Source organism: Bidens hawaiensis, unplaced genomic scaffold (genome assembly GCF_021521415.1).
Source record: "Bidens hawaiensis isolate Kalapana, Puna unplaced genomic scaffold, B.hawaiensis_p1.1 tig00032538_1, whole genome shotgun sequence".
In the NCBI taxonomy this organism is placed as follows: Eukaryota; Viridiplantae; Streptophyta; class Magnoliopsida; order Asterales; family Asteraceae; genus Bidens; species Bidens hawaiensis.
In genome coordinates, this window is record NW_027505257.1 from 16,201 (window position 1) to 36,628 (window position 20,428).

General features: G+C 35.4%; 2 protein-coding genes and 1 pseudogene across 2 annotated transcripts; 1 reads left to right on the forward strand and 2 right to left on the reverse strand.

Moving 5' to 3' along the window:
- On the forward strand, nt 1–2,141 carry LOC143611916 (rho GDP-dissociation inhibitor 1-like). Its single transcript, XM_077086023.1, has 5 exons — nt 1–228; nt 926–989; nt 1,121–1,342; nt 1,755–1,879; nt 1,980–2,141. The coding sequence occupies exons 1-5, from the start codon at nt 1–3 to the stop codon at nt 2,046–2,048; spliced, it is 708 nt and encodes a 235-aa protein (XP_076942138.1). The 3' UTR covers nt 2,049–2,141.
- Nucleotides 2,142–3,199: 1,058 nt separating this feature from the next.
- On the reverse strand, nt 3,200–6,568 carry LOC143611915 (phospholipid--sterol O-acyltransferase-like). The gene is made up of 14 exons (XM_077086022.1): nt 6,343–6,568; nt 6,123–6,267; nt 5,499–5,668; nt 5,346–5,422; nt 5,025–5,238; nt 4,773–4,941; nt 4,595–4,694; nt 4,428–4,522; nt 4,224–4,275; nt 4,049–4,120; nt 3,777–3,945; nt 3,596–3,700; nt 3,427–3,511; nt 3,200–3,331 (listed from the first exon to the last, which is right to left on the reverse strand). Exons 1-14 carry the CDS (start codon nt 6,518–6,520, stop codon nt 3,250–3,252), a joined length of 1,713 nt encoding a protein of 570 aa, XP_076942137.1. The 5' UTR covers nt 6,521–6,568; the 3' UTR covers nt 3,200–3,249.
- Nucleotides 6,569–14,595: 8,027 nt separating this feature from the next.
- LOC143611919 (putative disease resistance RPP13-like protein 1) lies at nt 14,596–19,830 on the reverse strand (annotated as a pseudogene).
- Between the last annotated feature and the right edge of the window lie 598 nt (nt 19,831–20,428).

The following is a 20,428-nucleotide window of genomic DNA, read 5'->3' on the forward strand; positions in this document are numbered from 1 at the left end:
ATGGAAGGTGGTAAGGGAGCAGAAGCAGGAACATCATCTGGGTCTTCATCACTTCCTAACAAAGATTTCAAGAACAAACAAACAGAGGATGAAGTTACTGAAAACTTATCAAAGATTAGGGTTCTTGATGATGAAGATGATGTTGATGATGAATACCATGAAGAGGGTTTCTCTAAATTTGTCCCTGGTCCTCTTCTTCCTCTCAAGGAACAGATTGACAAGGATAAGGTTTTACTTTTACTTTATTCTTTGTTTTTTTTTTAAGTTGTTAAATTTATTTATTTATTTATTTTTCATTTGACTTCTATTTAGTGTTGGTTTGATCTGTTTTGATTTAGGGTTTGCATACTTTTAGGGCTTATTTCATATGTAATATTTGGTTTGCTCTGTTTCAATTTAGGGTTTGTGAAAAGATAAGCCCTTGTACACTTATGTGGTTTGGGGTAAAATGGGTATTTAAAGATTTGAAGTAACTTATGCTATTTTGCTTAACTATGATAAGATTCAAGTTTATAAGTAAAAAAGTTAAGATCTTGCTCTGTTTTGGGATTGCTTTTTGTAGTTTCTGCATTTTCAAGAATTGGGTACATATGTTCAATTTGTATTATTGTAAAAATCTTCTGATTTAGGGTTTTGGTAAACTATAACTTGAGTCTTTTGTGAGCCCTAATTCTAAATTTATCAAGTGTTTTGCACTTGGTTTTTGGGGCAAAAGTAGTGTTTGATTTGGCTATGATTTTGTGGTTAACAATGTCAAGATCCAAATTTGGAAGTAAGTAAATACAATTCTTTCTCTGTTTCGTTGTGTACGGCTGTTATTCGTGCATTTTCAACTTCCTAGTTAAGTTTTTGCTTCACTATGCAAGAATCTTGCTGACAGTAATCGAGCATGATGGTTTACTATTTCAGTATTTTGGTTTTACAGGACGATGAAAGTTTGAGGAGGTGGAAAGAGAAGCTGCTAGGTTGTGTTGAAAGTGATTTGAATGGTTAGTTTTTATCACATTGTTATTATAATCATGTTTTTGTGTTGAAAAGTTGTATGTGTTTTGACTATATGACTTGGATTCCAATTTTGAATATTGAATTTTCTGCTTCCCTGATGATGTTTTTTTATTAGGGGAAAAGGATCCGGAAGTTAAATTCCTCTCAATAGGAGTGATATCAAAAGATGTTGGGGAGATCACTGTTCCATTACCGGTCAAAGAAAGTCAAAGTGGCGGCCCACTCTTTACGCTTAGGGAAGGAGTTCAGTATAGGTTTAAGCTAACATTCAATGTTCTCCACAACATTGTTTCTGGTCTCATGTGCACCAATACTGCGTGGAAAGGAGGAATCCAAGGTAATATTTTTAATTTTTTATATATACATCTTGCATATATGCATAATATCACTCACTTTATGTATGTATGTATCATTTCATTCGACAACAAATGGTAAAACTTTTCTTGTGCTAATCCATAAATGGTTACAAGATTCTTCCTTTGTAACTTCCATGACTCACTTTTGAGGTAAAAATCAATACTTTTACCAATAAAAAAAATGAGCATGGGTTTTGTTACGAGTTAACAGTTTTTATTCATGCTTGTATTTACAATAAAGTTATATATGTTTATCATGTTCTCATGAATAGTTACAGAATTCATACCAGCTTTGAATGTGAAAATATCCACATTTGACTTTAAAAGTCAAACCATGCTACAATGTATGAATTATTTAATAATTTTCACGTTATTTTACTGCTTTGATGACAGTGGATCGAATCAAAAGTATGTTGGGTACATTTGCTCCCCAAAAGGATGCATACGTTGAAACCTTAGACGAAGAGACCACGCCAAGTGGCATTCTTGCAAGAGGATTATACACAGCAAAACTGAGGGTAAGTTTTGTTTTTCGTGAGTCCTGTTTTTATTTGCCTGTCATGCTAATGATGTTAAAACAGCTTATCCTCAACATTCTAATCGTGTTTGGTAATGCAGTTTGAAGATGATGATAAGAGGTGCCATTTGGAGCTCGATTATTCTTTTGAAATCAAGAAGAAAAGTTAGTATTCGATTCTTCAAGTCTAAAGATGATTTCCACTCCCAGTTTTTATGATTTTTTTTTCTAGTAAACTGAAGGATGTTTGGTGAGTTATTAGTTTTTATGCTCAATCCAAAACAAGACTGCTATATCAACTTGTATTTTATTCAATGTAAGTTGTACTTTGTGGATTTCATCGTTTGAAAAAGGTTGTTTCTTCACAAAAAAGATTAATTATTTACCAAAGTTTGTATCTTTAATTTACCAAAATATTAGACCTGCCCTACTGGTATAAGTTTTTTAAAACAAGACCTTTACGATCTATCGTATTATTCGTATGAAGTGGTTTTTGGCCACACCTAGTAAAGCTATTTAAACAAACACTAGGACAACTTTGCAATAATTAGGCTGAGAGAATGAGCTTTTCAGAATGGGCCTAAAACTGACTGTGCTACTCTAAAGTTAATGGGTTGTATCGAGCCCAAACAGGTGCACAAACCGGTTCGGGCTTGGTCAAACCCAGTCAACATCAGTTTTTGACTCAAACCTGTCCGGGTTGAAACCAGTTTTGAAGAGGAAGGATCAGTCTTGTCCAGTTTGAAACTGGCTTTTAACCGGTTTGTTTGGGTTTAACCGGTTTGTAAGTATAGAGTTACAGTCTTACATATTGATTTCAACCGTACAGTTAAGATCCACATAGTTTCCAATTCAGGTCCGCTTTGAGTTCAAAACCAGGTTTGGTTCCCAACCTCATTTTTTGGCACCTCTAAGTCTCTAACCGTAGTGTTACACAAAGAACCACCATCATGGTAATCGGATTAGCACACAACAAAATTGATCTATACACAACACATGTACATGCAGTATACAACATATGGTACAAGTATATAAAACATGAGTTTGCTGTGTACTAATTATATCTGAGTAACAAATATCAGAAGTGTAAATGAATGATCCCAAAGTATACAACTAACAACTTTTCACAGCATGTCATAAAAATGACCAAATAATTAACTTTTTTCACATAAACAAAATTCTGACTCAAGACAAAACATGATGAATGATACATCATACATCTAAAAGAAAGCCTGCTCCTGGATGGTTACCAATCTCCTGTATGTATGGTGTGCAGTTCATCATGACACATCAATGGTATTATCCCACCATCATTAATCAAAACCGGATCATCATCACATTTCCTGTTGGTGTTACGCTGCATCAAAGTTTTTATACATAACTCAGAAGGAGATCAGCTGACGAGCTTTTGACCCTGCAACTTTGACCCAAGTGAACATCTCCAAAAACATATCTGCATCATTTACATACATAAACTGTCATTATACACTCATACATACATACATACATACATACATACAAAATCATTATCTTAATGACCAAATTTACCTATATTCACAATACTCAGGCCAAGCACAACGAGCTTTCCCATAATCCCAATAGCAATCTTCATCCCTCAAAGGTCCACGCTTGCCTGTTAAACAGACAAGTCAACTTTTGAAAAGTCTTTGCTTTGACTTTAATGCTTAACAAAGATATACAAAGAAGGAATACAGACGTTTAGTAACAAATTTTGATTTCTTATCAGGATGAATATCATGCCACATCTCAAGCCATAACTCCCGCATTAGAATAGGCGATCGCACAATATTCCTATGATTTGCTGCCACCAGTGTTGTACGCTCGGTTAAAATATTTCCATATGTATTTTTATAAAAATCTAGTAAGTAATTATATACCTTTATCAAGTTCCCAAACAGCTGTCCTTTGTCCTGGAAGGCTTTCAGAGTCTTCATAATAAGTTATGTATTTAACACGAGGAGATCGTGTCATGTTGGGGATTATGTCTTCCCCGAGCTGGTGTTCTACATCTAAATGTACCTGCACGTCTTGACCTTCATGCTCTGACTGAAACAATAACATAATAATTTCTTAACTGAAAATGTGAATTTCTTGCTTGATTATTTGGTAGTTTTACAATAAAGTTAATACTATAGATACTGCATATTACCTGAGGAGTTCTTGTTATGTTAACCTTTGGTCCCAGCCAATTTTTGCAATAAGAAAGAGAATTATATGGTACCTGTCAAAGTAATATTTGAGGGACATTTTCATGCAAAATAAGTATGGTGGTTTTATAAGATATAAAATCCAAATTAAAACATCCAATTAAAATCTTAGCTTACCGTCTCATCACCACTTGCAGCCCCAGGATTTCCTTCAATCAAATTCCCAGACCTAATATGAAAGAAAAGAAGTAACTTGTGAGCTGTTGTCTTGTCCGTTTATTTTCTATGAACTTTATGGATTCATAGGCTATTGATTATTAAATAAAATGATCATGAAAATGGTAAAAATGATCATGAACATGGTAAAAGAGAGTTTGTTACCTGGTATATAAAGATCCTTCAAACTCATAAACAACATCAGTCATAATCCAGTTGTCAGGATAAGGCTTGCCACTTGGCGCGAAATAGTAACCGACCTATTTGAAACAGGTATATAATATTCTATGGTTTATTGAATTGATATTGAGATTTAGCATATTAATCAGTACCTCAGTTCTTGAATCTACTCCATATATACAAAAGATATTCGTCAGAGGCGGTCTTTCCCAAGGAGTCAAAGGGTTTATAACTGGATCACTATGATATAGCCTGAATAATGATAAAGAGTTTGGTATCAATTGAGTACGGAGATACGCCATAAATAACAAACAATTATGCTTTACTCACTTGTCTAATTGGTAAAGAAGCCTTTTGCTATCGGGATCATAATCCTCAATCGCTTTAAAAAACATCCCGTCCGCTATTTCACGAGCAGAAAAGGATAATTGAGTGGGGACCCCACATTCCATATTAGATAAGTTAGCCTGCATTTCATCTCCAAAGGATGGATAAGCTTCTGCAAAAATATTAAAAACATTAATATAGTCAACAATCAACACCAATCAAATTTATAAAACACTAATCAGACTCATTTCATACCTACAACAGACGGGATTTCAATATTGATTATGTTAGTTGGAAATCCAGAATAGTTTATTCGATATTCAAGATCATCACACTGATAAACACTATGTTTTTTTCTTCGCCCACCAGAAAAATGCTTTGAGTACACGTTTTCACTCGTGCAATGCTCTGAAAAAGGTGACATCCATAGTGAAGATCCAAATGAATTGAACATTAATCGAGCCGTCCCCTGTATCTCATCAAATTACCGACAAAGTTAAAACGATAACTTAATTTTCAACCTGCTTGACCCATACCGGTCAAAATTGCCATAAAAAAAAGAAGACAAGGATGAACCTCGGGTATAGGAAGACCAAAAGTGGATCCAGAGAGTGTGGCTTCTACTGTCTGAACCGAACCAAGAAGAGGAGCTCCTGAAAACCAAGTTGCATTAAAAGAACAAAACAAAACTGAGCTATATGTACCTTGACCAAAAGAAGTCAACCGTACCAACAGCAAAGTAAGCATGAATATGATCATGTAGCCACTGGATATATCTTTTTGGGGATATTTCTAGCTTCAACCACTCTAAAAAGTACCGAAAGACATTGTTACCGAGCGAGTGAGCAAATACAATAGACGGGCCACCACGATGTTTAAGAGCTATTTCAAACGTAAGCCTGCAAATAAAAAGACACCACGGTTTTTAATAACTTGGGATAAATGGTTCAAATATTCAAACTCATAGTTGTCAATAGCGAATAGCGGTAAATAGCGACGGGTCACCTATATGCTACGTAGCGAATAGCGGTAAATAGCGACCGCCATTTTATATTTAGCGATAAAGAGGTAGAAAATTTTTAAGCAAATAATTAGGGTTTATATTCACAAAATAAGCTTTTACGGTGGAATTTGTAGAACGTGCAGCTGTTTGGTTGATAAGCAAGCCTAAAAAAATAGGTTACTCCAATTTTTATATTAAAAAATAAAATAAAAAAAAAACCCTAAATACCGCTATATCACGCTAAATGACCGATATTTAGTATATTGCGGCCTATAGCCGCATCGCTACGTAGCGCGCTATAGCGACCGCTATCACCGCTATTGACAACTATGTTCAAACTATGTACAAACTTTAGCTTGTGAAAGTATAAATCCCGCTCCTCAAGCTTTGACGGCGACAGTCTCCAATCATATGGAACAGCAAGAATAGCATTGGCCTCAATCCCAAATTCAATGCACCATTTAATCCATTCTTTCCACACAGACGAAAGCGGCCCTGAAATTAAACAATTTATTATCAACAAAGAAAATTTACAAGAAAAGGTGAAAATGAGAAATGAAAATCCTTTACCTGTTATATACCCTGGATCAAGCTCTGTGATAGCAGAAAGGCCACTATCGGGTCGGGACTTGCATTGGGAGTGATCAGTCTGATTGTAAGGATCCAACATCATGCACTTAAGCCAGCAATTCATTGCAGAAAGACACTGCATCGTAGATTGTAGCCTTCTTCTATCATCCACCGACATTATCCGATAAAAATGAGAAATAGATCCTCATTTAAAACGATACAATATCTAAAGAGACCACAAGGACTCATTCCAATTTACAATAATGAATAAGTTAAACCAAGTACGAGGATAATGGTCCCTAGGCTCAAAATCACGAGAGAAGTCATTTTTCGTGAGAGAACTAGAGAACTCCATACTGTAAATATGCAGTACATCATGCTACACATATGCAGTAAATATTACTACATATATGTATATGCAGTGTATACTGCATATATGTAGTAGTAGTAGTAGTAGTAATATTAGTATTATTATTGTTATATGTGTAGTATGATATACGGCATATATGTAAATCACTTCTTCTCATTCTGAATGAGTGAGTGAGGGTTAGTTGGGGGATTTGGATTGGATTGGATTGGATTGGATTGGATTGGATTGATTATAATTTCCTCGGAGACTTTCGTCGCCGCAGGGGAAGTGAAAGTGTGGAACCGTGGATTTGATTATTGTTATTATTAAACTTTTTAAGTTAGTCACTTTATTTATTACATTTTCTTTCATGTCTAACTAACTAATAAAGATGCTTTTGAGATCAAAATGAAAGTTAAATAAAGTCACTTTCTTTAACTTCCATTATTCCATATATTTTCAGAACTAAACATTTATTTTAAATAAATTAGTTTTTTTACTAATAAACCTATACTAATAAAAGAAAATAATGAGGATGCTGTGACAGTTATATATATGTTTTTTTGTTAAGTTTTCCCACTCATAGTACTAATATCTTTTTTATAAACATTCTTGGAACTTTCCATATCATAAATGAAAATTTTTGTTTTGTTTTTGTTTATATATTCTAAAATTGGACAATTCCTAATAAAACAAATAATGTTTATTGCAATTTAGATGAAAAAATATACAACTAAAAAAATGCAATTGAAATATTTAACTAATTTCAAATTCTAATTTATAATCTTAAATATATATAAAGGAAACTTTTAAAAGCTCTTTGGTTGCTCTCCAGATCCTCTCAAACCACCAGATTTCTTTATTTGTAAATGGAGGCTTCTCATGCATTTGATTCGAATTACAGGAATGGGTCTTACCAAACCCATATAGCCCTTAAAAGGGTTATAGAATCTCATTAAATTAAAAATTAATTTCAACAAATATTTGATACGAAAACTATAAATATAGATATAATAAAAATTAATATTCGTTTTTTTTAAAAGATATTAATTATAATTAAAAAACAACTTAATAGTAAAAAAAATAAGCGGGTCATGGGCCTCACCAAACCCAGATAGCTTTTAAACCGGGTTATAACATCTAATTTATTTGTGAAACCCTTTTATCATCAAATCATGAGTATATTATTAGCTTCTTTACAATAGATAAAATTAAAATTCAAAACATATATAAATATTATAAACGAATAATGTAAAACAACCCCCCTAATACAGGGGATAAAAACTAGTTATACTTATACACGGTCAATGTGCAAATTAAATATGTAAAGAAAACTGTATAAATTGTGTAAACATCATATGCGCAACAAATAGAATTTTTTTAGTTTTAGTTTCACATATTTTACTATATACAAATAGAATTTTTTTAGTTTTAGTTTCACAATTTTTTTAGTTTTTAGTTTTACTAAAATAATAATTTTTTTAGTTTTAGTGTATAATAATGGCTAAAAATTGTCTAATCTTCAAGCGAGCGTGCTAGAATTATTATTTTAGTAAATAATAGGCTTTAGACTTTTAATATTTCTAATGAGTGCATTAGAAAATGTGGGCTTGTAAACCTATAAAGAAAGTTTTATGAAGGCTTAATTCTTTTAACGAGCATGTTAGAAACTATTATTTTGGTAAAATAATAATAGTAAATACGGTTTATATATAACTAATGGTTATAAACATTTGTCTTTAAATGTTTTGACTTCTAACGAGTGTGTTAGAATGGATTTATTTTTATAAACCACAATGTTTTAAAAATGACATGTGATTATTTATTTTCTAACGAACGGTTAGAAATGGGTTATATTATAAACTAAGTAATGTGAAGTTGTTAATCGTCTACCGAGCAACTTAGACATGGTGTTGTCTTTGTACAATAAACTTTCAAAACATTTGGTAAATGTTTATTTCTAACAACCAAGTTAGAAATATGGTTTGTTGCAAACTGTAATCGATAAAGCGTTTCGTAAACATTAGTTTTCTATTATGAAACCGGTTATAAAGTTTTGCAAACATAAAGAGATATTTTGAAAGGAATAAAATATGTGTTTGCAAATATAAATGGTTCATTGCTTATACGAGAAGTGACATGTTGGGTAGACAATTGATGGGAAAACAACTTAGTGTTGTTATAAACAAAATTAATTGTCCAAATATTACTACTAGCGTGTAGAATATTATTTACCATGTTATTGTGGTTGGACAGGTTTTGACTGTTCAAAAGTCTCGGTATGAAATGAGGTAATGACGATATGACTTCATGGAACTCTATTGAGGGAGTACCTTAAGCAAACCACAAGACAATATCATTGCGTTGATCTTGGTCAAACGATGAAAGTGTTAAAGATAATAACACTTTGAGTAGTTGTTGTCAATTTGTCCATTGGAATTGTTGTTTAAAGTGTTGTACACATTATCTTGTAATTTCGGTTGTATTATTTGGTGTTCAATATCTTCGGATAACACGTGCAATTTTACAACAAAATAAATCAATGTGTACTATGACATACGAAATATTATTATAGATTTCATTTAATGGATAGTGCAAAAATACATTTGCACGACAATCAACTTGAGAGTTGTTCCATTGACTATGAGTTCGTTGACAAGACATCAAATATCTAATTACGCCAGGTACAAACGTGACGAGTATATTAAGATGAAACACACAAGAACGAGATATGCCATTAAATGTTGAGAGCATTGACATGAACTGGCACAAGTGTGTTTCGTTGATTATGAACATATGAAAGAAATATATGTTATTATTGTGAATTACTATAATAAATTTTGTAGTATGTATTATAAGAGAATTACAATAATGATGAACATGCTAGTACTTATATCACTATTAATAATACTTGAATTATGGTGGAGGATTTGTTCCCCAATTTAGGCATATGTAACTGCCCTACTGTTGAAAGTCAATTTGAGTGATTCCATTTCAACCATGATTGTAGACAAGTACCATTTATCTTGTGATAAATATGTTCATCAAAGTGACTTGAATTATAGACTTTTGTTTAAGTCTCTATGAGTCAATAGTTAAGGCCTTGGAGGTTAAAGGCAAACGAGTTATAACCTTAGTAAATGAGATTAACTCTGGTGTTAAGATGTTCTAAAAGTGAGGTTTAGGACGGTAAATGAAATAGGATTATCTTGTCTAAACTAAGAAATGAATGTTGGGAAGGCTGTGAAGAATCAGAATGATGCATCTTCTGTTCATAGGCCTAAGTATTATAGTCTAAGCATGCTAGACTAGTACTTGTTAATTATGGTGCTTGACGAAGACTAATTAATGTGGAACATTCATAACATGCATAGACAAGTTAAAACGAATTTCATTTAATCTAAAGGTAATAATATAACTCTTAAGGATCTTGAGTAGATCTCAACTTTCCAAGTTCTCCTAGTTGTGACTAAGTTTGTGATGGCTTGTTAACTGCCATATGATAAGGATTAGCTTAGACACTAGAAAGTGGTCGAAACTTATGATAATGCATGAGTTGGTTTATTGGTAACATTAATGAACTCAATGATACAATGTCGTGGTATTGTTCAAATCATGAGTATCGATGTATGGTCATAAGTAAACTTAAACAAACTATGTCAAAATGCAAGAAATGTGGGGGATGGTAATTGAGATGATATCTCAAACCTTTGACAAAAGCAAAAGCTTTTCTTTAATTGAGATGATTGAAATAAGAGTAAACTTTGGTTTTCGTCCCTATGGTTTGTCCAAATCTGCGATTTTAGTCCAATAGTTTCAAATTTGCGATTTTCGTACATGTGGTTTCATTTCACTTGCAATTAAATCCTAACCCACTAACTCCGTTAAATCTACCTGGTTATGTCCATCTGCTTGAGGGGCAATTTTGTCACTATACTCCCAAAAGAAACCCCAACCAGCCCTAAACACAAACAACGAGATCTAAAACAATCAATCAACAACCAGATCAAATCAATTTCAACATGCGTTGACCACTAACCGTAATCGTAGACCCGATATTCAACACACGTTGACCTCTAACTAGACCTTCAGTCCCATCCATAGCAATCGTCCTAACCATATTCTCCCCCAAATGCTGAGCCACTTCCAGCACCAGCCTTATCGAGTTATCCAACACCTCCAATGCTGTCAGAATCGCCGGAAACCCTTCACTAAACCTCATGTCCACCACCGCACCTGGCACACTTGTTCAATCGCTCCGGCGCCGGTGAACTCGTCGGTGATCTTTCCGGTAGAAGATCCTTCGCCGCCGGTTGTCGGAGGTGGTTTGGCCGAAGCGGCGGCGGCGGAAGTGGAGTGGTTGACTACGCGGTTGTAGAGTGGTTAGGCGCGCGAGATTGAGATAAGGCGCGCGCGAATCTGGTTGTGTGGGTGAATGAAGATCAGGATCGGTGGAGGGAGGAGCGTGGCCAACACATGTATATGAAAAAAGGGTATGGGAATTAGGTATTTAGGGCTGGTTGGGGTTTCTTTTGGGAGTATAGTGACAAAATTGCCCCTCAAGTAGATGAACATAACCAGGTAGATTTAACGGAGTTAGTGGGTTAGGATTTAATTGCAAGTGAAATGAAACCATAGGGACGAAAATCACAAATTTAAAACTATTGGACTAAAATCGTAGATTTGGACAAATCACAGGGACGAAAACCCAGTTTACTCTTGAAATAATATCTCAAACTTGTGTAGAAAGGAAAATCTTTTTTTTTATCCAATTAGTAAGTTGGATAAAACAAAAGTAAGAGCTTACTATGGTAATCAAAAGGAAGATTTTCTTTATACCATCAAAAAGTTGGATGATGTTATCCAATAACACTTCAATGTGGGGGTGTATTGCATTTGAACTTGGAATGTTTGGCAATAAATATTATTGCAAACATGTGGCCTGGTAGAGTACGCAATGGTTAAAATGAGCTAATTGGTAATTAGACTCGAATGCCAATTGGTTGAAATCAGAATCTAGTTAGATGTCTGATATTGGCATAATGGAGATGTGTTTGCCTATAAAATGAAAACTTTGTTCTTCAAAAGACGGTCGTTATAACCGAATTCGGTGTGAATCTAAAGGTTATAGTCTTAGAAGATGATAATAGGCTTGGAAGTTAAGAACACATCATAACAACTCATCTTAATTGCGCAATTATCTAGTATTGACTTGACGGAGTCATAGATAATAATTTTGGATCCAACAACCTGAGGGTTGATGAAAGATGGAGTTGTGGAATGAGACTAAAGCCCATGAATAAAGTGAGTGCAAAGGAAAACCTAGCCTATGAGATTGGAGATCCCATGATCTAGGTTCAATAGGACAAACTAACTGCATGAACTAAGGGTGGTCACTGTAGAGGCATAGCTTACGTATAAGTTGACGCATAAGCTAATATCTATATTCTCCTAAATTACAGAGGGTGTCTAAATAAACATCCTAGTCCATTCCAAAGACAGTTAGTGACAAAGGGGAGGCTAAGCATAACATATGGTTAATGATATAAGGATCATGATAACCATTATGTTTTTAATGATTTGAAGGTCAAATCAACTATGTGATGGTTAATGATATGTGGATCATGGTAACCATAATGATTTGAGGATCAAATCACCTATGTGAGAGAGAAGTGGGGTCGCTTCAAATGGATTTATAGGGGCCCAAATCCTAGAGCTATTGCAGAACCAGGCTAGTGTTCCATGACCAGAACGGACACGACAATGAGGGGTTAACCATACCAGGAAGAATGTTGTGTGAAATGTAATAACGTCTATATCTAAAGGGGATTGGTTCAAGGACACCGCGTCTACCAACCACTAGGGGACTAAGTATGTTTCACAAAGAAAGGTTCAAGGCTAACGCTACCTATCCTGCAACGCTCAACTGCTGTAACTTTATTTGAAACGTGAGTGTACGGATCGATCTCCATTCATGTGGGGGATTGTTGGAAATTTTGGACAATAATTAATATTTATTAGTACTTGTACTAATAAATAAATACATTAATTAAACGTGTCCAAAGAGTAAAGATGAATGCGATATCGATACTCTAAAGTGTATAGTTGAGAACTTGAACATTAGTAAAAATAGAAATGGGTTTGTCCTACATTGGTAGAACGCTTGAGAGCCGCCTTAGCATTTTGGTGGTTGAGCCAAGTGACATGTGTCAATTGTGTAGTATGAACCCGTGATGAGTCAGCAGCTAGGTGTCGTCTTCTAGTTATCCGCGCTCCACGTACTGCCAAGTGTCAAACTCATTGGTGAGTCAGATGACACGTGTCGTCACTTGCTTTATCTTGCGCCAAGTGTCGAACTCATTGATGAGTCACGGGACACGTGTCACGTGGATACCTCTGGATGTGACACGTGTCACGCTGACTCATGACCGGAAATTTCTATAAATAGCAAGGCAAGGAGCTCATTTGGAACATCGAAAACTCGGATAAGTCACATCACTATACACACTCGACCTGACCACACAACGCCAAACCAGCTCGTTTTCTCAATTCCAACTCTCTCTAGATCCCGAACTCTCATTACAAATAAAGTTCGGGTGCTAAGGTAATCCTCGCAGTACATACTGCTTCGGCTGTTGTACCCTGGGAAACAGACGGACTCGCGGAAGTTGCCCGAAATCTGTTTTAAGGGACCTCTGTTTAACAGAAATCCTCAGCCACAACCGGGAATCTCAGTTTTTTCAGTTTTGCAGCTAGAAAGGTGTAGACGTTTTCAGGTAATCAAGACGGATCACCAAGGAAAGAGATGTACAAGAAGACATGACTCGGAGGTGATGCTCGGAACTCGGTGAACACGAGCTAGACGATGTGAGTGCGATTCCGGTGCGGATTCAACACGATGATTAACTCGGCTCCGGCCCGGTTTCAACTCGTCAAAGAATTTGGTGTTAGAGCACAAGTTAGGGACTTCGGTATGAATCAATACATACATATATGTATATATATGTGTGTGCTATATTTTTTGTTATTCTCGTTTAAATTTATATACGGTATATGTACCACAATTTCCCAAATTGTATAAAGAGATTATTTATTTGTTTTGTTAATATTGTTTAATAAAATCGTGACCCATGTCCTACAGCCCACACTACCCTTAGACTTTTTCGTGAAGTACATTTTTAGCGAAACTCTTTCTTCTTCTTATTCTTCGTTTTATGTATCGGCTAGCCTACCCTTGAATAATTTTTTTTAGCACGTGCTAACCTCAAAATTTCTTCAAGATCCACCATCGGAACTCTGGGATTGTCACATGGGTACAAACATAGTTAAAGTGATTCAAATCAATAATAATCCAATAATTTGATCATATAAATAAATGAGTTCAGCACTTGATTTACCAACAAAGCATGATCAAGAAGAATTTGAAAGTGAAAATAATCGTATAATTAAACTCATACTATAATTATTAGTTTTCATTCCACATAATTATTAATAAAGTTATGTATTTAGTATTGTTGTATTTAACTCCTCTTTAATTTATTTGATTCACCCTTTGATACAATTGCTAAACAAGACAAGAATCTAAAGCAAACATGCTATAAATATTAATTACATGTCAAACTGGATTAACAAAACTATATTATTAAATGGTATTCCATGCAAATAAATCCTTGGGATGCCATGTAAGTTTGATTAGTAAGACAAGATTAAAATCAAGTATTAAAAAAAAGGAGGATAACCAATAAGCATGCCCATGTTAACAACCAGACATTGAGATTATATTTTAAAATTGCTCGTTTGACAAAAAAAAAATGCAAAATGAATCTCATATTTAATTTAAAAAATTAAATGGAGGGAGAGAGAAAGAGAGAGACCTTGATATTAACTTCATGATTGAGGGACCTTCATATGTCGATACGGGGGATATGGGAGATGAGGGTCCGGTAATAGCCCCTTTTACTGCATCTTTCTTTTAGTTTTGGGCAATCACCTGATATTGTTAAACTCAAAAGTGAAGGCAACAACGTCTTTGGTAGATCCAACATGCTTTGGCAATTGGAAAAACTAAGATGTTTGAGCTGCTGGGGATAGGACAAGTTATTCAGGTTGGGGCAACCATTGAAAGTGAGATTTTGGAGGGAGGTGAGGTGTTGGAGATGGGTTAAGTTATTTAGATTAGAGCAGTTGCGAAAATGAAGATGTTGGAAGGAGGTGAGGTGTTGGAACCCCATTGAAACTGATTTCAGTTCCTTAAATTCATCTATTTTAAGAGAAGTTAGAGATGAAGGAAGAAGATGAGAAAGTTGACTACAACTACATGCTCCATATTCACCACCGTATAATATTAGATCAACAAGTGAGGCTGGAAATTTATGTGGGCCCCAATCTGAGAAGGGCCTCTTCAGCTTCCCTAAGAATAAGGAATGCAAATTGGGAGGCCAAACTCCACAAACATCCATACGTGGACAATTTGTTATTTCTAGTTCCTTTAACGATGTTAAATTGGCGAGCTCGTTGTCAGGAAACGACTCCAAACTTTCACAATTTATTATTTTCAATGTGGTGAGGTGATCAAAGTAATTGAGATCAATGACTGGTTTTAGATTTGACCAATCAATTATCCTTACATATTCAAGTATTGGCATGTTGTTTATGTGGTTGTTGATCTTTTTTCCACCCCACTCCCTCTCCAATAGTTTATCACAACCAATAATTTCAAGTAACTTAAGCTTCTGCCCTCTGATGGTTAGGTAAAAGTTAGTTATTATTATATATTAATTAGTTATATTTAGTTAAATAAATGAATGAACATTGGTACTTCAAGCATTGTTTACGTGTTTCAGGATATTGGAAGATATGGAGCTTAACGAGGATATTTACGGGCTTGGAACGAAGATCGAGAAGTGTGAGATTTACACGCATCACGAGGCATTCAAGAAAAGAAAAATGAAAATCTGAAGTTTTACATCTTCGCGATACGCGAAGATGCAACGAAGGGCAACTTCGCGATACGCGAAGTTGCAGGATGTCTGCCGTGACTATTTTGTCCTTCGCGATACGCGAAGAAGAATGCTGGGACATCTTCGCGATACGCGAAGATGCTTAAGTCGGCCAAAAATTTAGGTTTTCCCTATTTAAACCCCTTAACCTCCCCATTCGGCTAATCAAGACTTCCAGAGGCAGAAGAGCTGTTCTAGGGCGACTTTTATCCATCCCGAAGCTTCCGGTTCCATCATTGATCATATGTTCATCAAGATAAGTGTTTTAACGATTATGTCGATGCTCGCCTAAATCCCGTGTTCGTTCTAGGCTAAGGTTTTGTGTAAAATACTGTTATGATCAGATTCTTATGCTTAATGATTATAGCTTGATTGATTTTATATGAATTTGTCTTGCTTAACTAGTTATTTGGTTGATTAAAGTTTGTGTTTGCGATTATTGATTTGTGTAACGTTTGTTTGGTTGTTCATCAACATTTAGGGTTTAAGCTCTTGTGTCATTGAACTAGAATCATCAAACCTTATCATCGAGTTTGTTGTCCTAGACATAGATTTGACAATTGTGGAGTCCAGGTTCATTTGTGTCAACAATTCGGTTAGGGTATCGTTTGTCATCATAAATCAAACCATAGGACTAGCAATTATTATAAAACCAAAGACTAAAGAATCTGTGATTAACGTATGGAACACATAATCCGAACCTAGAATGAATGCTTTTTAATTAATATTGTTTACAAATCTTTTTAAGTAATAATTAGTTTTAATTAAATCTTTTTATAAACCGCTTGACATCGTCTGTCCGCTTAGATTAAATAATTAGTTATAAATTAAATAAACTTGTACTTTCCTTGAGTCCCTATGGAGACGACCTTACTTACCCGTACTAGTTATAGGTATTTAAGTCTTTAATTAATTGTTTTTTAGTAGACCGCGACAACCTACGTCACCCTCCTGTTGGTATGGAGATAGCCATAATTGAATTGCATTCCAAGACTCTCAACGTCTCAATGCTATCTGGACAAGTGAAATGAACCATATTGTTGCATGCGTATACTTCCAGCATCCTAAGAGACGCTAGGTGGTTAATCTGCCTCCTGTTTTTCTCCTAAACTCACCAAGTTATCGCAAAAATATACTTTCAAGGTACTTAACTTCACAAGAACATTGCTCACAACTGATTCTGACTCCCACATATATCTTATTTCATTACACCACCATATGCTTAATTCTTCCATTGCAACAAGAGACTCTATAACACCTCTCCACAAAACATCATTAAGCCCTGAAATTGATATTAAGCCCTGAAATTGATTTTATTTCCAACTTGGTGATTGTTGAAGCTACTTGAAGCAACCTCCTCAATACACCATTATCACAACTAACTATTTGCAGAGCACGCAATGAAGGTAATGCCTCAAGTCCGACTTCAACAAATCTAGGACAATTTCCTATTAATTTCTAGAGCAATTAGCGAAGGTAGTGCGCTAAGTGTTACTTCAACCAAATTTGGACACCCTCTTATAAGAAGTTGTTTTAGGCATGGAAACACATCACTATTCATCGACCATTTCTTCCACTCATTCATTTGTGCAAAAATTAGAATTTCAAGTGTAGGAAATGCATGGCTATTCCCAAGTAACTCCATACCCACAACTTTCACCCCATATAAGCCTACAATAAGCAGTTCCTTAAGGGAGGGAAATTACGCAAATGGCGGTAGAGATTCACATTTTCGACAGCCACTTATTTGCACATGCTTCAAATGAAGAAATGAGGGATCCCCAATCCAATTTGGAAACTCTAATCCGCCGAATGACCTAATTTTTCAGTTGTACTAATTTATCATTACGAGGTTTCAGTTCATCTAGGATCTCCTTTTCAAGCACTCCATTTCTTGAATCATCCCACAAGTCACTCCAGGCAACTTCCAACTCACTAAGCCTCTTTTGTGAAAAGTCCGCCACCCTTACATCTATTGCATTGTGCACTTTCTCCAACCCCATAATGGAAACTTTCCCACTAAGATTCTCAAAGTATTTAAGTTTAGTTAACTCAAACCCACTTTTGCCTTCAATCATGATCTTAGAGAGAGTATGCAGGGTTTTTAACTCACAGATTCCTAACGGCATCTCATCCAAATTCCAAGTGTCCCTGATGTCAAGATGCCGCAAGTTTTTAAGCTTAAAGAAATTGTTGGGCAACTTAGTTATTCCACTACATCCGAATAGGATTAATGTTTGTAAATTACATAGATTGCAAAAATTTTCAGGTAAATGTGTGATTCTAGTTCGAGATAGATTAAGATACCTCAAGTGCCTCAAAGTACCAATGGAATATGGTATCTCACTTATATGAGAATAAGCCAAACTTAGAACCCTTAATAATGGTAGCTCACTAATTAAGTCAACTATAATCTTATTCGATAGATAGAATGTGCACCAACTTTCTTCCTCCCCAACGGACGTTGCCAGTAACGTCCTCAGACTTTTGGCTCTTTTGAATATATCGAACCTCTTGTAAGATACATATCCCTCACGTAGAATGACATATGACGGTACTTCATCTCCGACATCTCCCTCCTGATATTATTCTCTGTCTCATTTCCTAACTTTACAAAAGACTCACAAGCGATAATGTGGCCAAGTCATTCATCAGGTCATGCATCACAAACAATGATTCATTATTAGGTGCACGCTGAAAAAATGACCTTGAAAACAACTCATCAAAATATCCATGACCCAATCGTTCATCTGATAAATTGCTTGTAGTTGATTGATGCAGAAACCCTTCTGCTATCCACAATAAAACCAGTTCCTCTTTGTCAAATAGGAAGTCCTTTGGGAACAAAGAGCGGTATGCAAACAATTGCTTTAAACGTGCTGAAAGATCATGGTAGCTTAGCCGAAGGGTGGGGACAATTACATCATCTTTTGACCTCCATATCTCACTTTCTACCACTTCCCTCCAAGAATCTTCATCTTCTTTTGTCCTTAATGACGTCCCAAGTGCAATCAAAGCGAAAGGCAATCCATCACATTTTTTCACAATAGTTTCACCATGTGGCTTGAGTGACAAATGTGAATCAAAATTTTCTACGCCTAATGCATGGAGAGAAAATAAAGAGAGAGCATCGTCATGTGACAGACTAAATAGTTTGGTTATATGATTATAACCCAACTTTTTGAGCAATTGTTCCTTCCGTGTTGTCATGTTGATTTTGCTTCTAGGAGCACATGCATGAAACGGACTAACCAAGGTTTTCCAATCTTCATAACTCTCACTCCAAACATCATCTAATACCAATAAAAGTCTTTTCCCCCTTAGGTGATCTCTAAGCTCTACGTGAAGCAGATTTAAATCTGCAAATTCCTTGTATACCCTTGTCACAGATTGAAATATGGCTTTGCTTATACCAAAGCTGTCAAACTCATCAGAGACACAAATCCATGCCTTGAGTTGGAAGTGATCCTTGACTTTCTTTTCGTCATACAAAAGTCTAGCTAGAGTAGTTTTACTCACCCCACCCATGCCAACTATGGGAACAATGCTAATTGTTTTATCACACTGCTGATCCTCCAATAACTGGCGGACGAATGCCTCTTTCTCAGCTTGCCGTCCAATAATACTAGATGCATTAACCATAGAGGTTTGTAATCTTCTATTATTAAATCCTGGCCTTATTTTCTCTTTCACAATCAAACCAAGAGTAGCTTTATCGCTCGCCAGATCTTGTAATTTGGTGGTGATGTTGCTTAACTTGTTCTTGGCCGTGCTAGTCCTTAGTGAAAACCTTGTGAAACAAGTTGAAATTATCTTTCTTACCTTGCTAGTATGGGTTTCTGCTTCATTGGTCAACTCATGATGCATAGCTTCAGTTGCTAAATCATCAAGCATGTCATCTATGTCATAAGCCAAATGTTGGAAATCATTCAGCTATCGTTTCACATAGTGATTGGTTATCTCTTTCTGAGAAGCATCAACAAGCACATCTTGGATCTGGATTAGAAACCGCTGCAATTTCTCTATCTCAGAAGAATCAATTTCATTATATGGAACAAGTTTTTCCAAGCTGGCCGAGGTGGCAGAGGCCAGCTTCTCAAAGAGCACACCGAGAAAGGCAGAAAGCACGAGCTCAACCATTGTTTATGATTTGTGGTGATTAGATTGTGATGAAATGGGGTGGGTTGTGACTTGTGGCTTCAATTATTGTTTTGCACTTTTGCAATTTGCACAGCCAGATTTGGCCTACTTAATTCCTCTAAATATTCTAACCACCAAGTTGACTTTAGTTTATGCACGACCAACCAGTTGTTGAAACACCCACCCCTGTGTTCACTAAAAAACTTGGTTTTATAATTAATTCATAGATGAATCATGTGATTAACATACAAACAATGACAACACTCCAAAAGCAGCCGTCATTAATTATAATTTAATACACGAAAATAACAGATTTGATGTAATACCCTAACCCGGAACAGGCTGACGTGCCACTATTACAGATATCATAAACCAAACACAATCCATTTAAAAGAAATAAAGAGAATTCAAAGGCAACCAACGAGTCAAGATAAACCGAAAGAAAATTCCTAAGTCCAATTTATTATATGTGAAAATAAATAAAAGTCCTTATTCATGAGCTTCATTTTACTCTCATCACTGATTTCCCTGATTTCCCGCCAACAAAATAAGACAAACACAAACAAGAAAACATAGCTGAGCCAAAAATTGCTTAGTA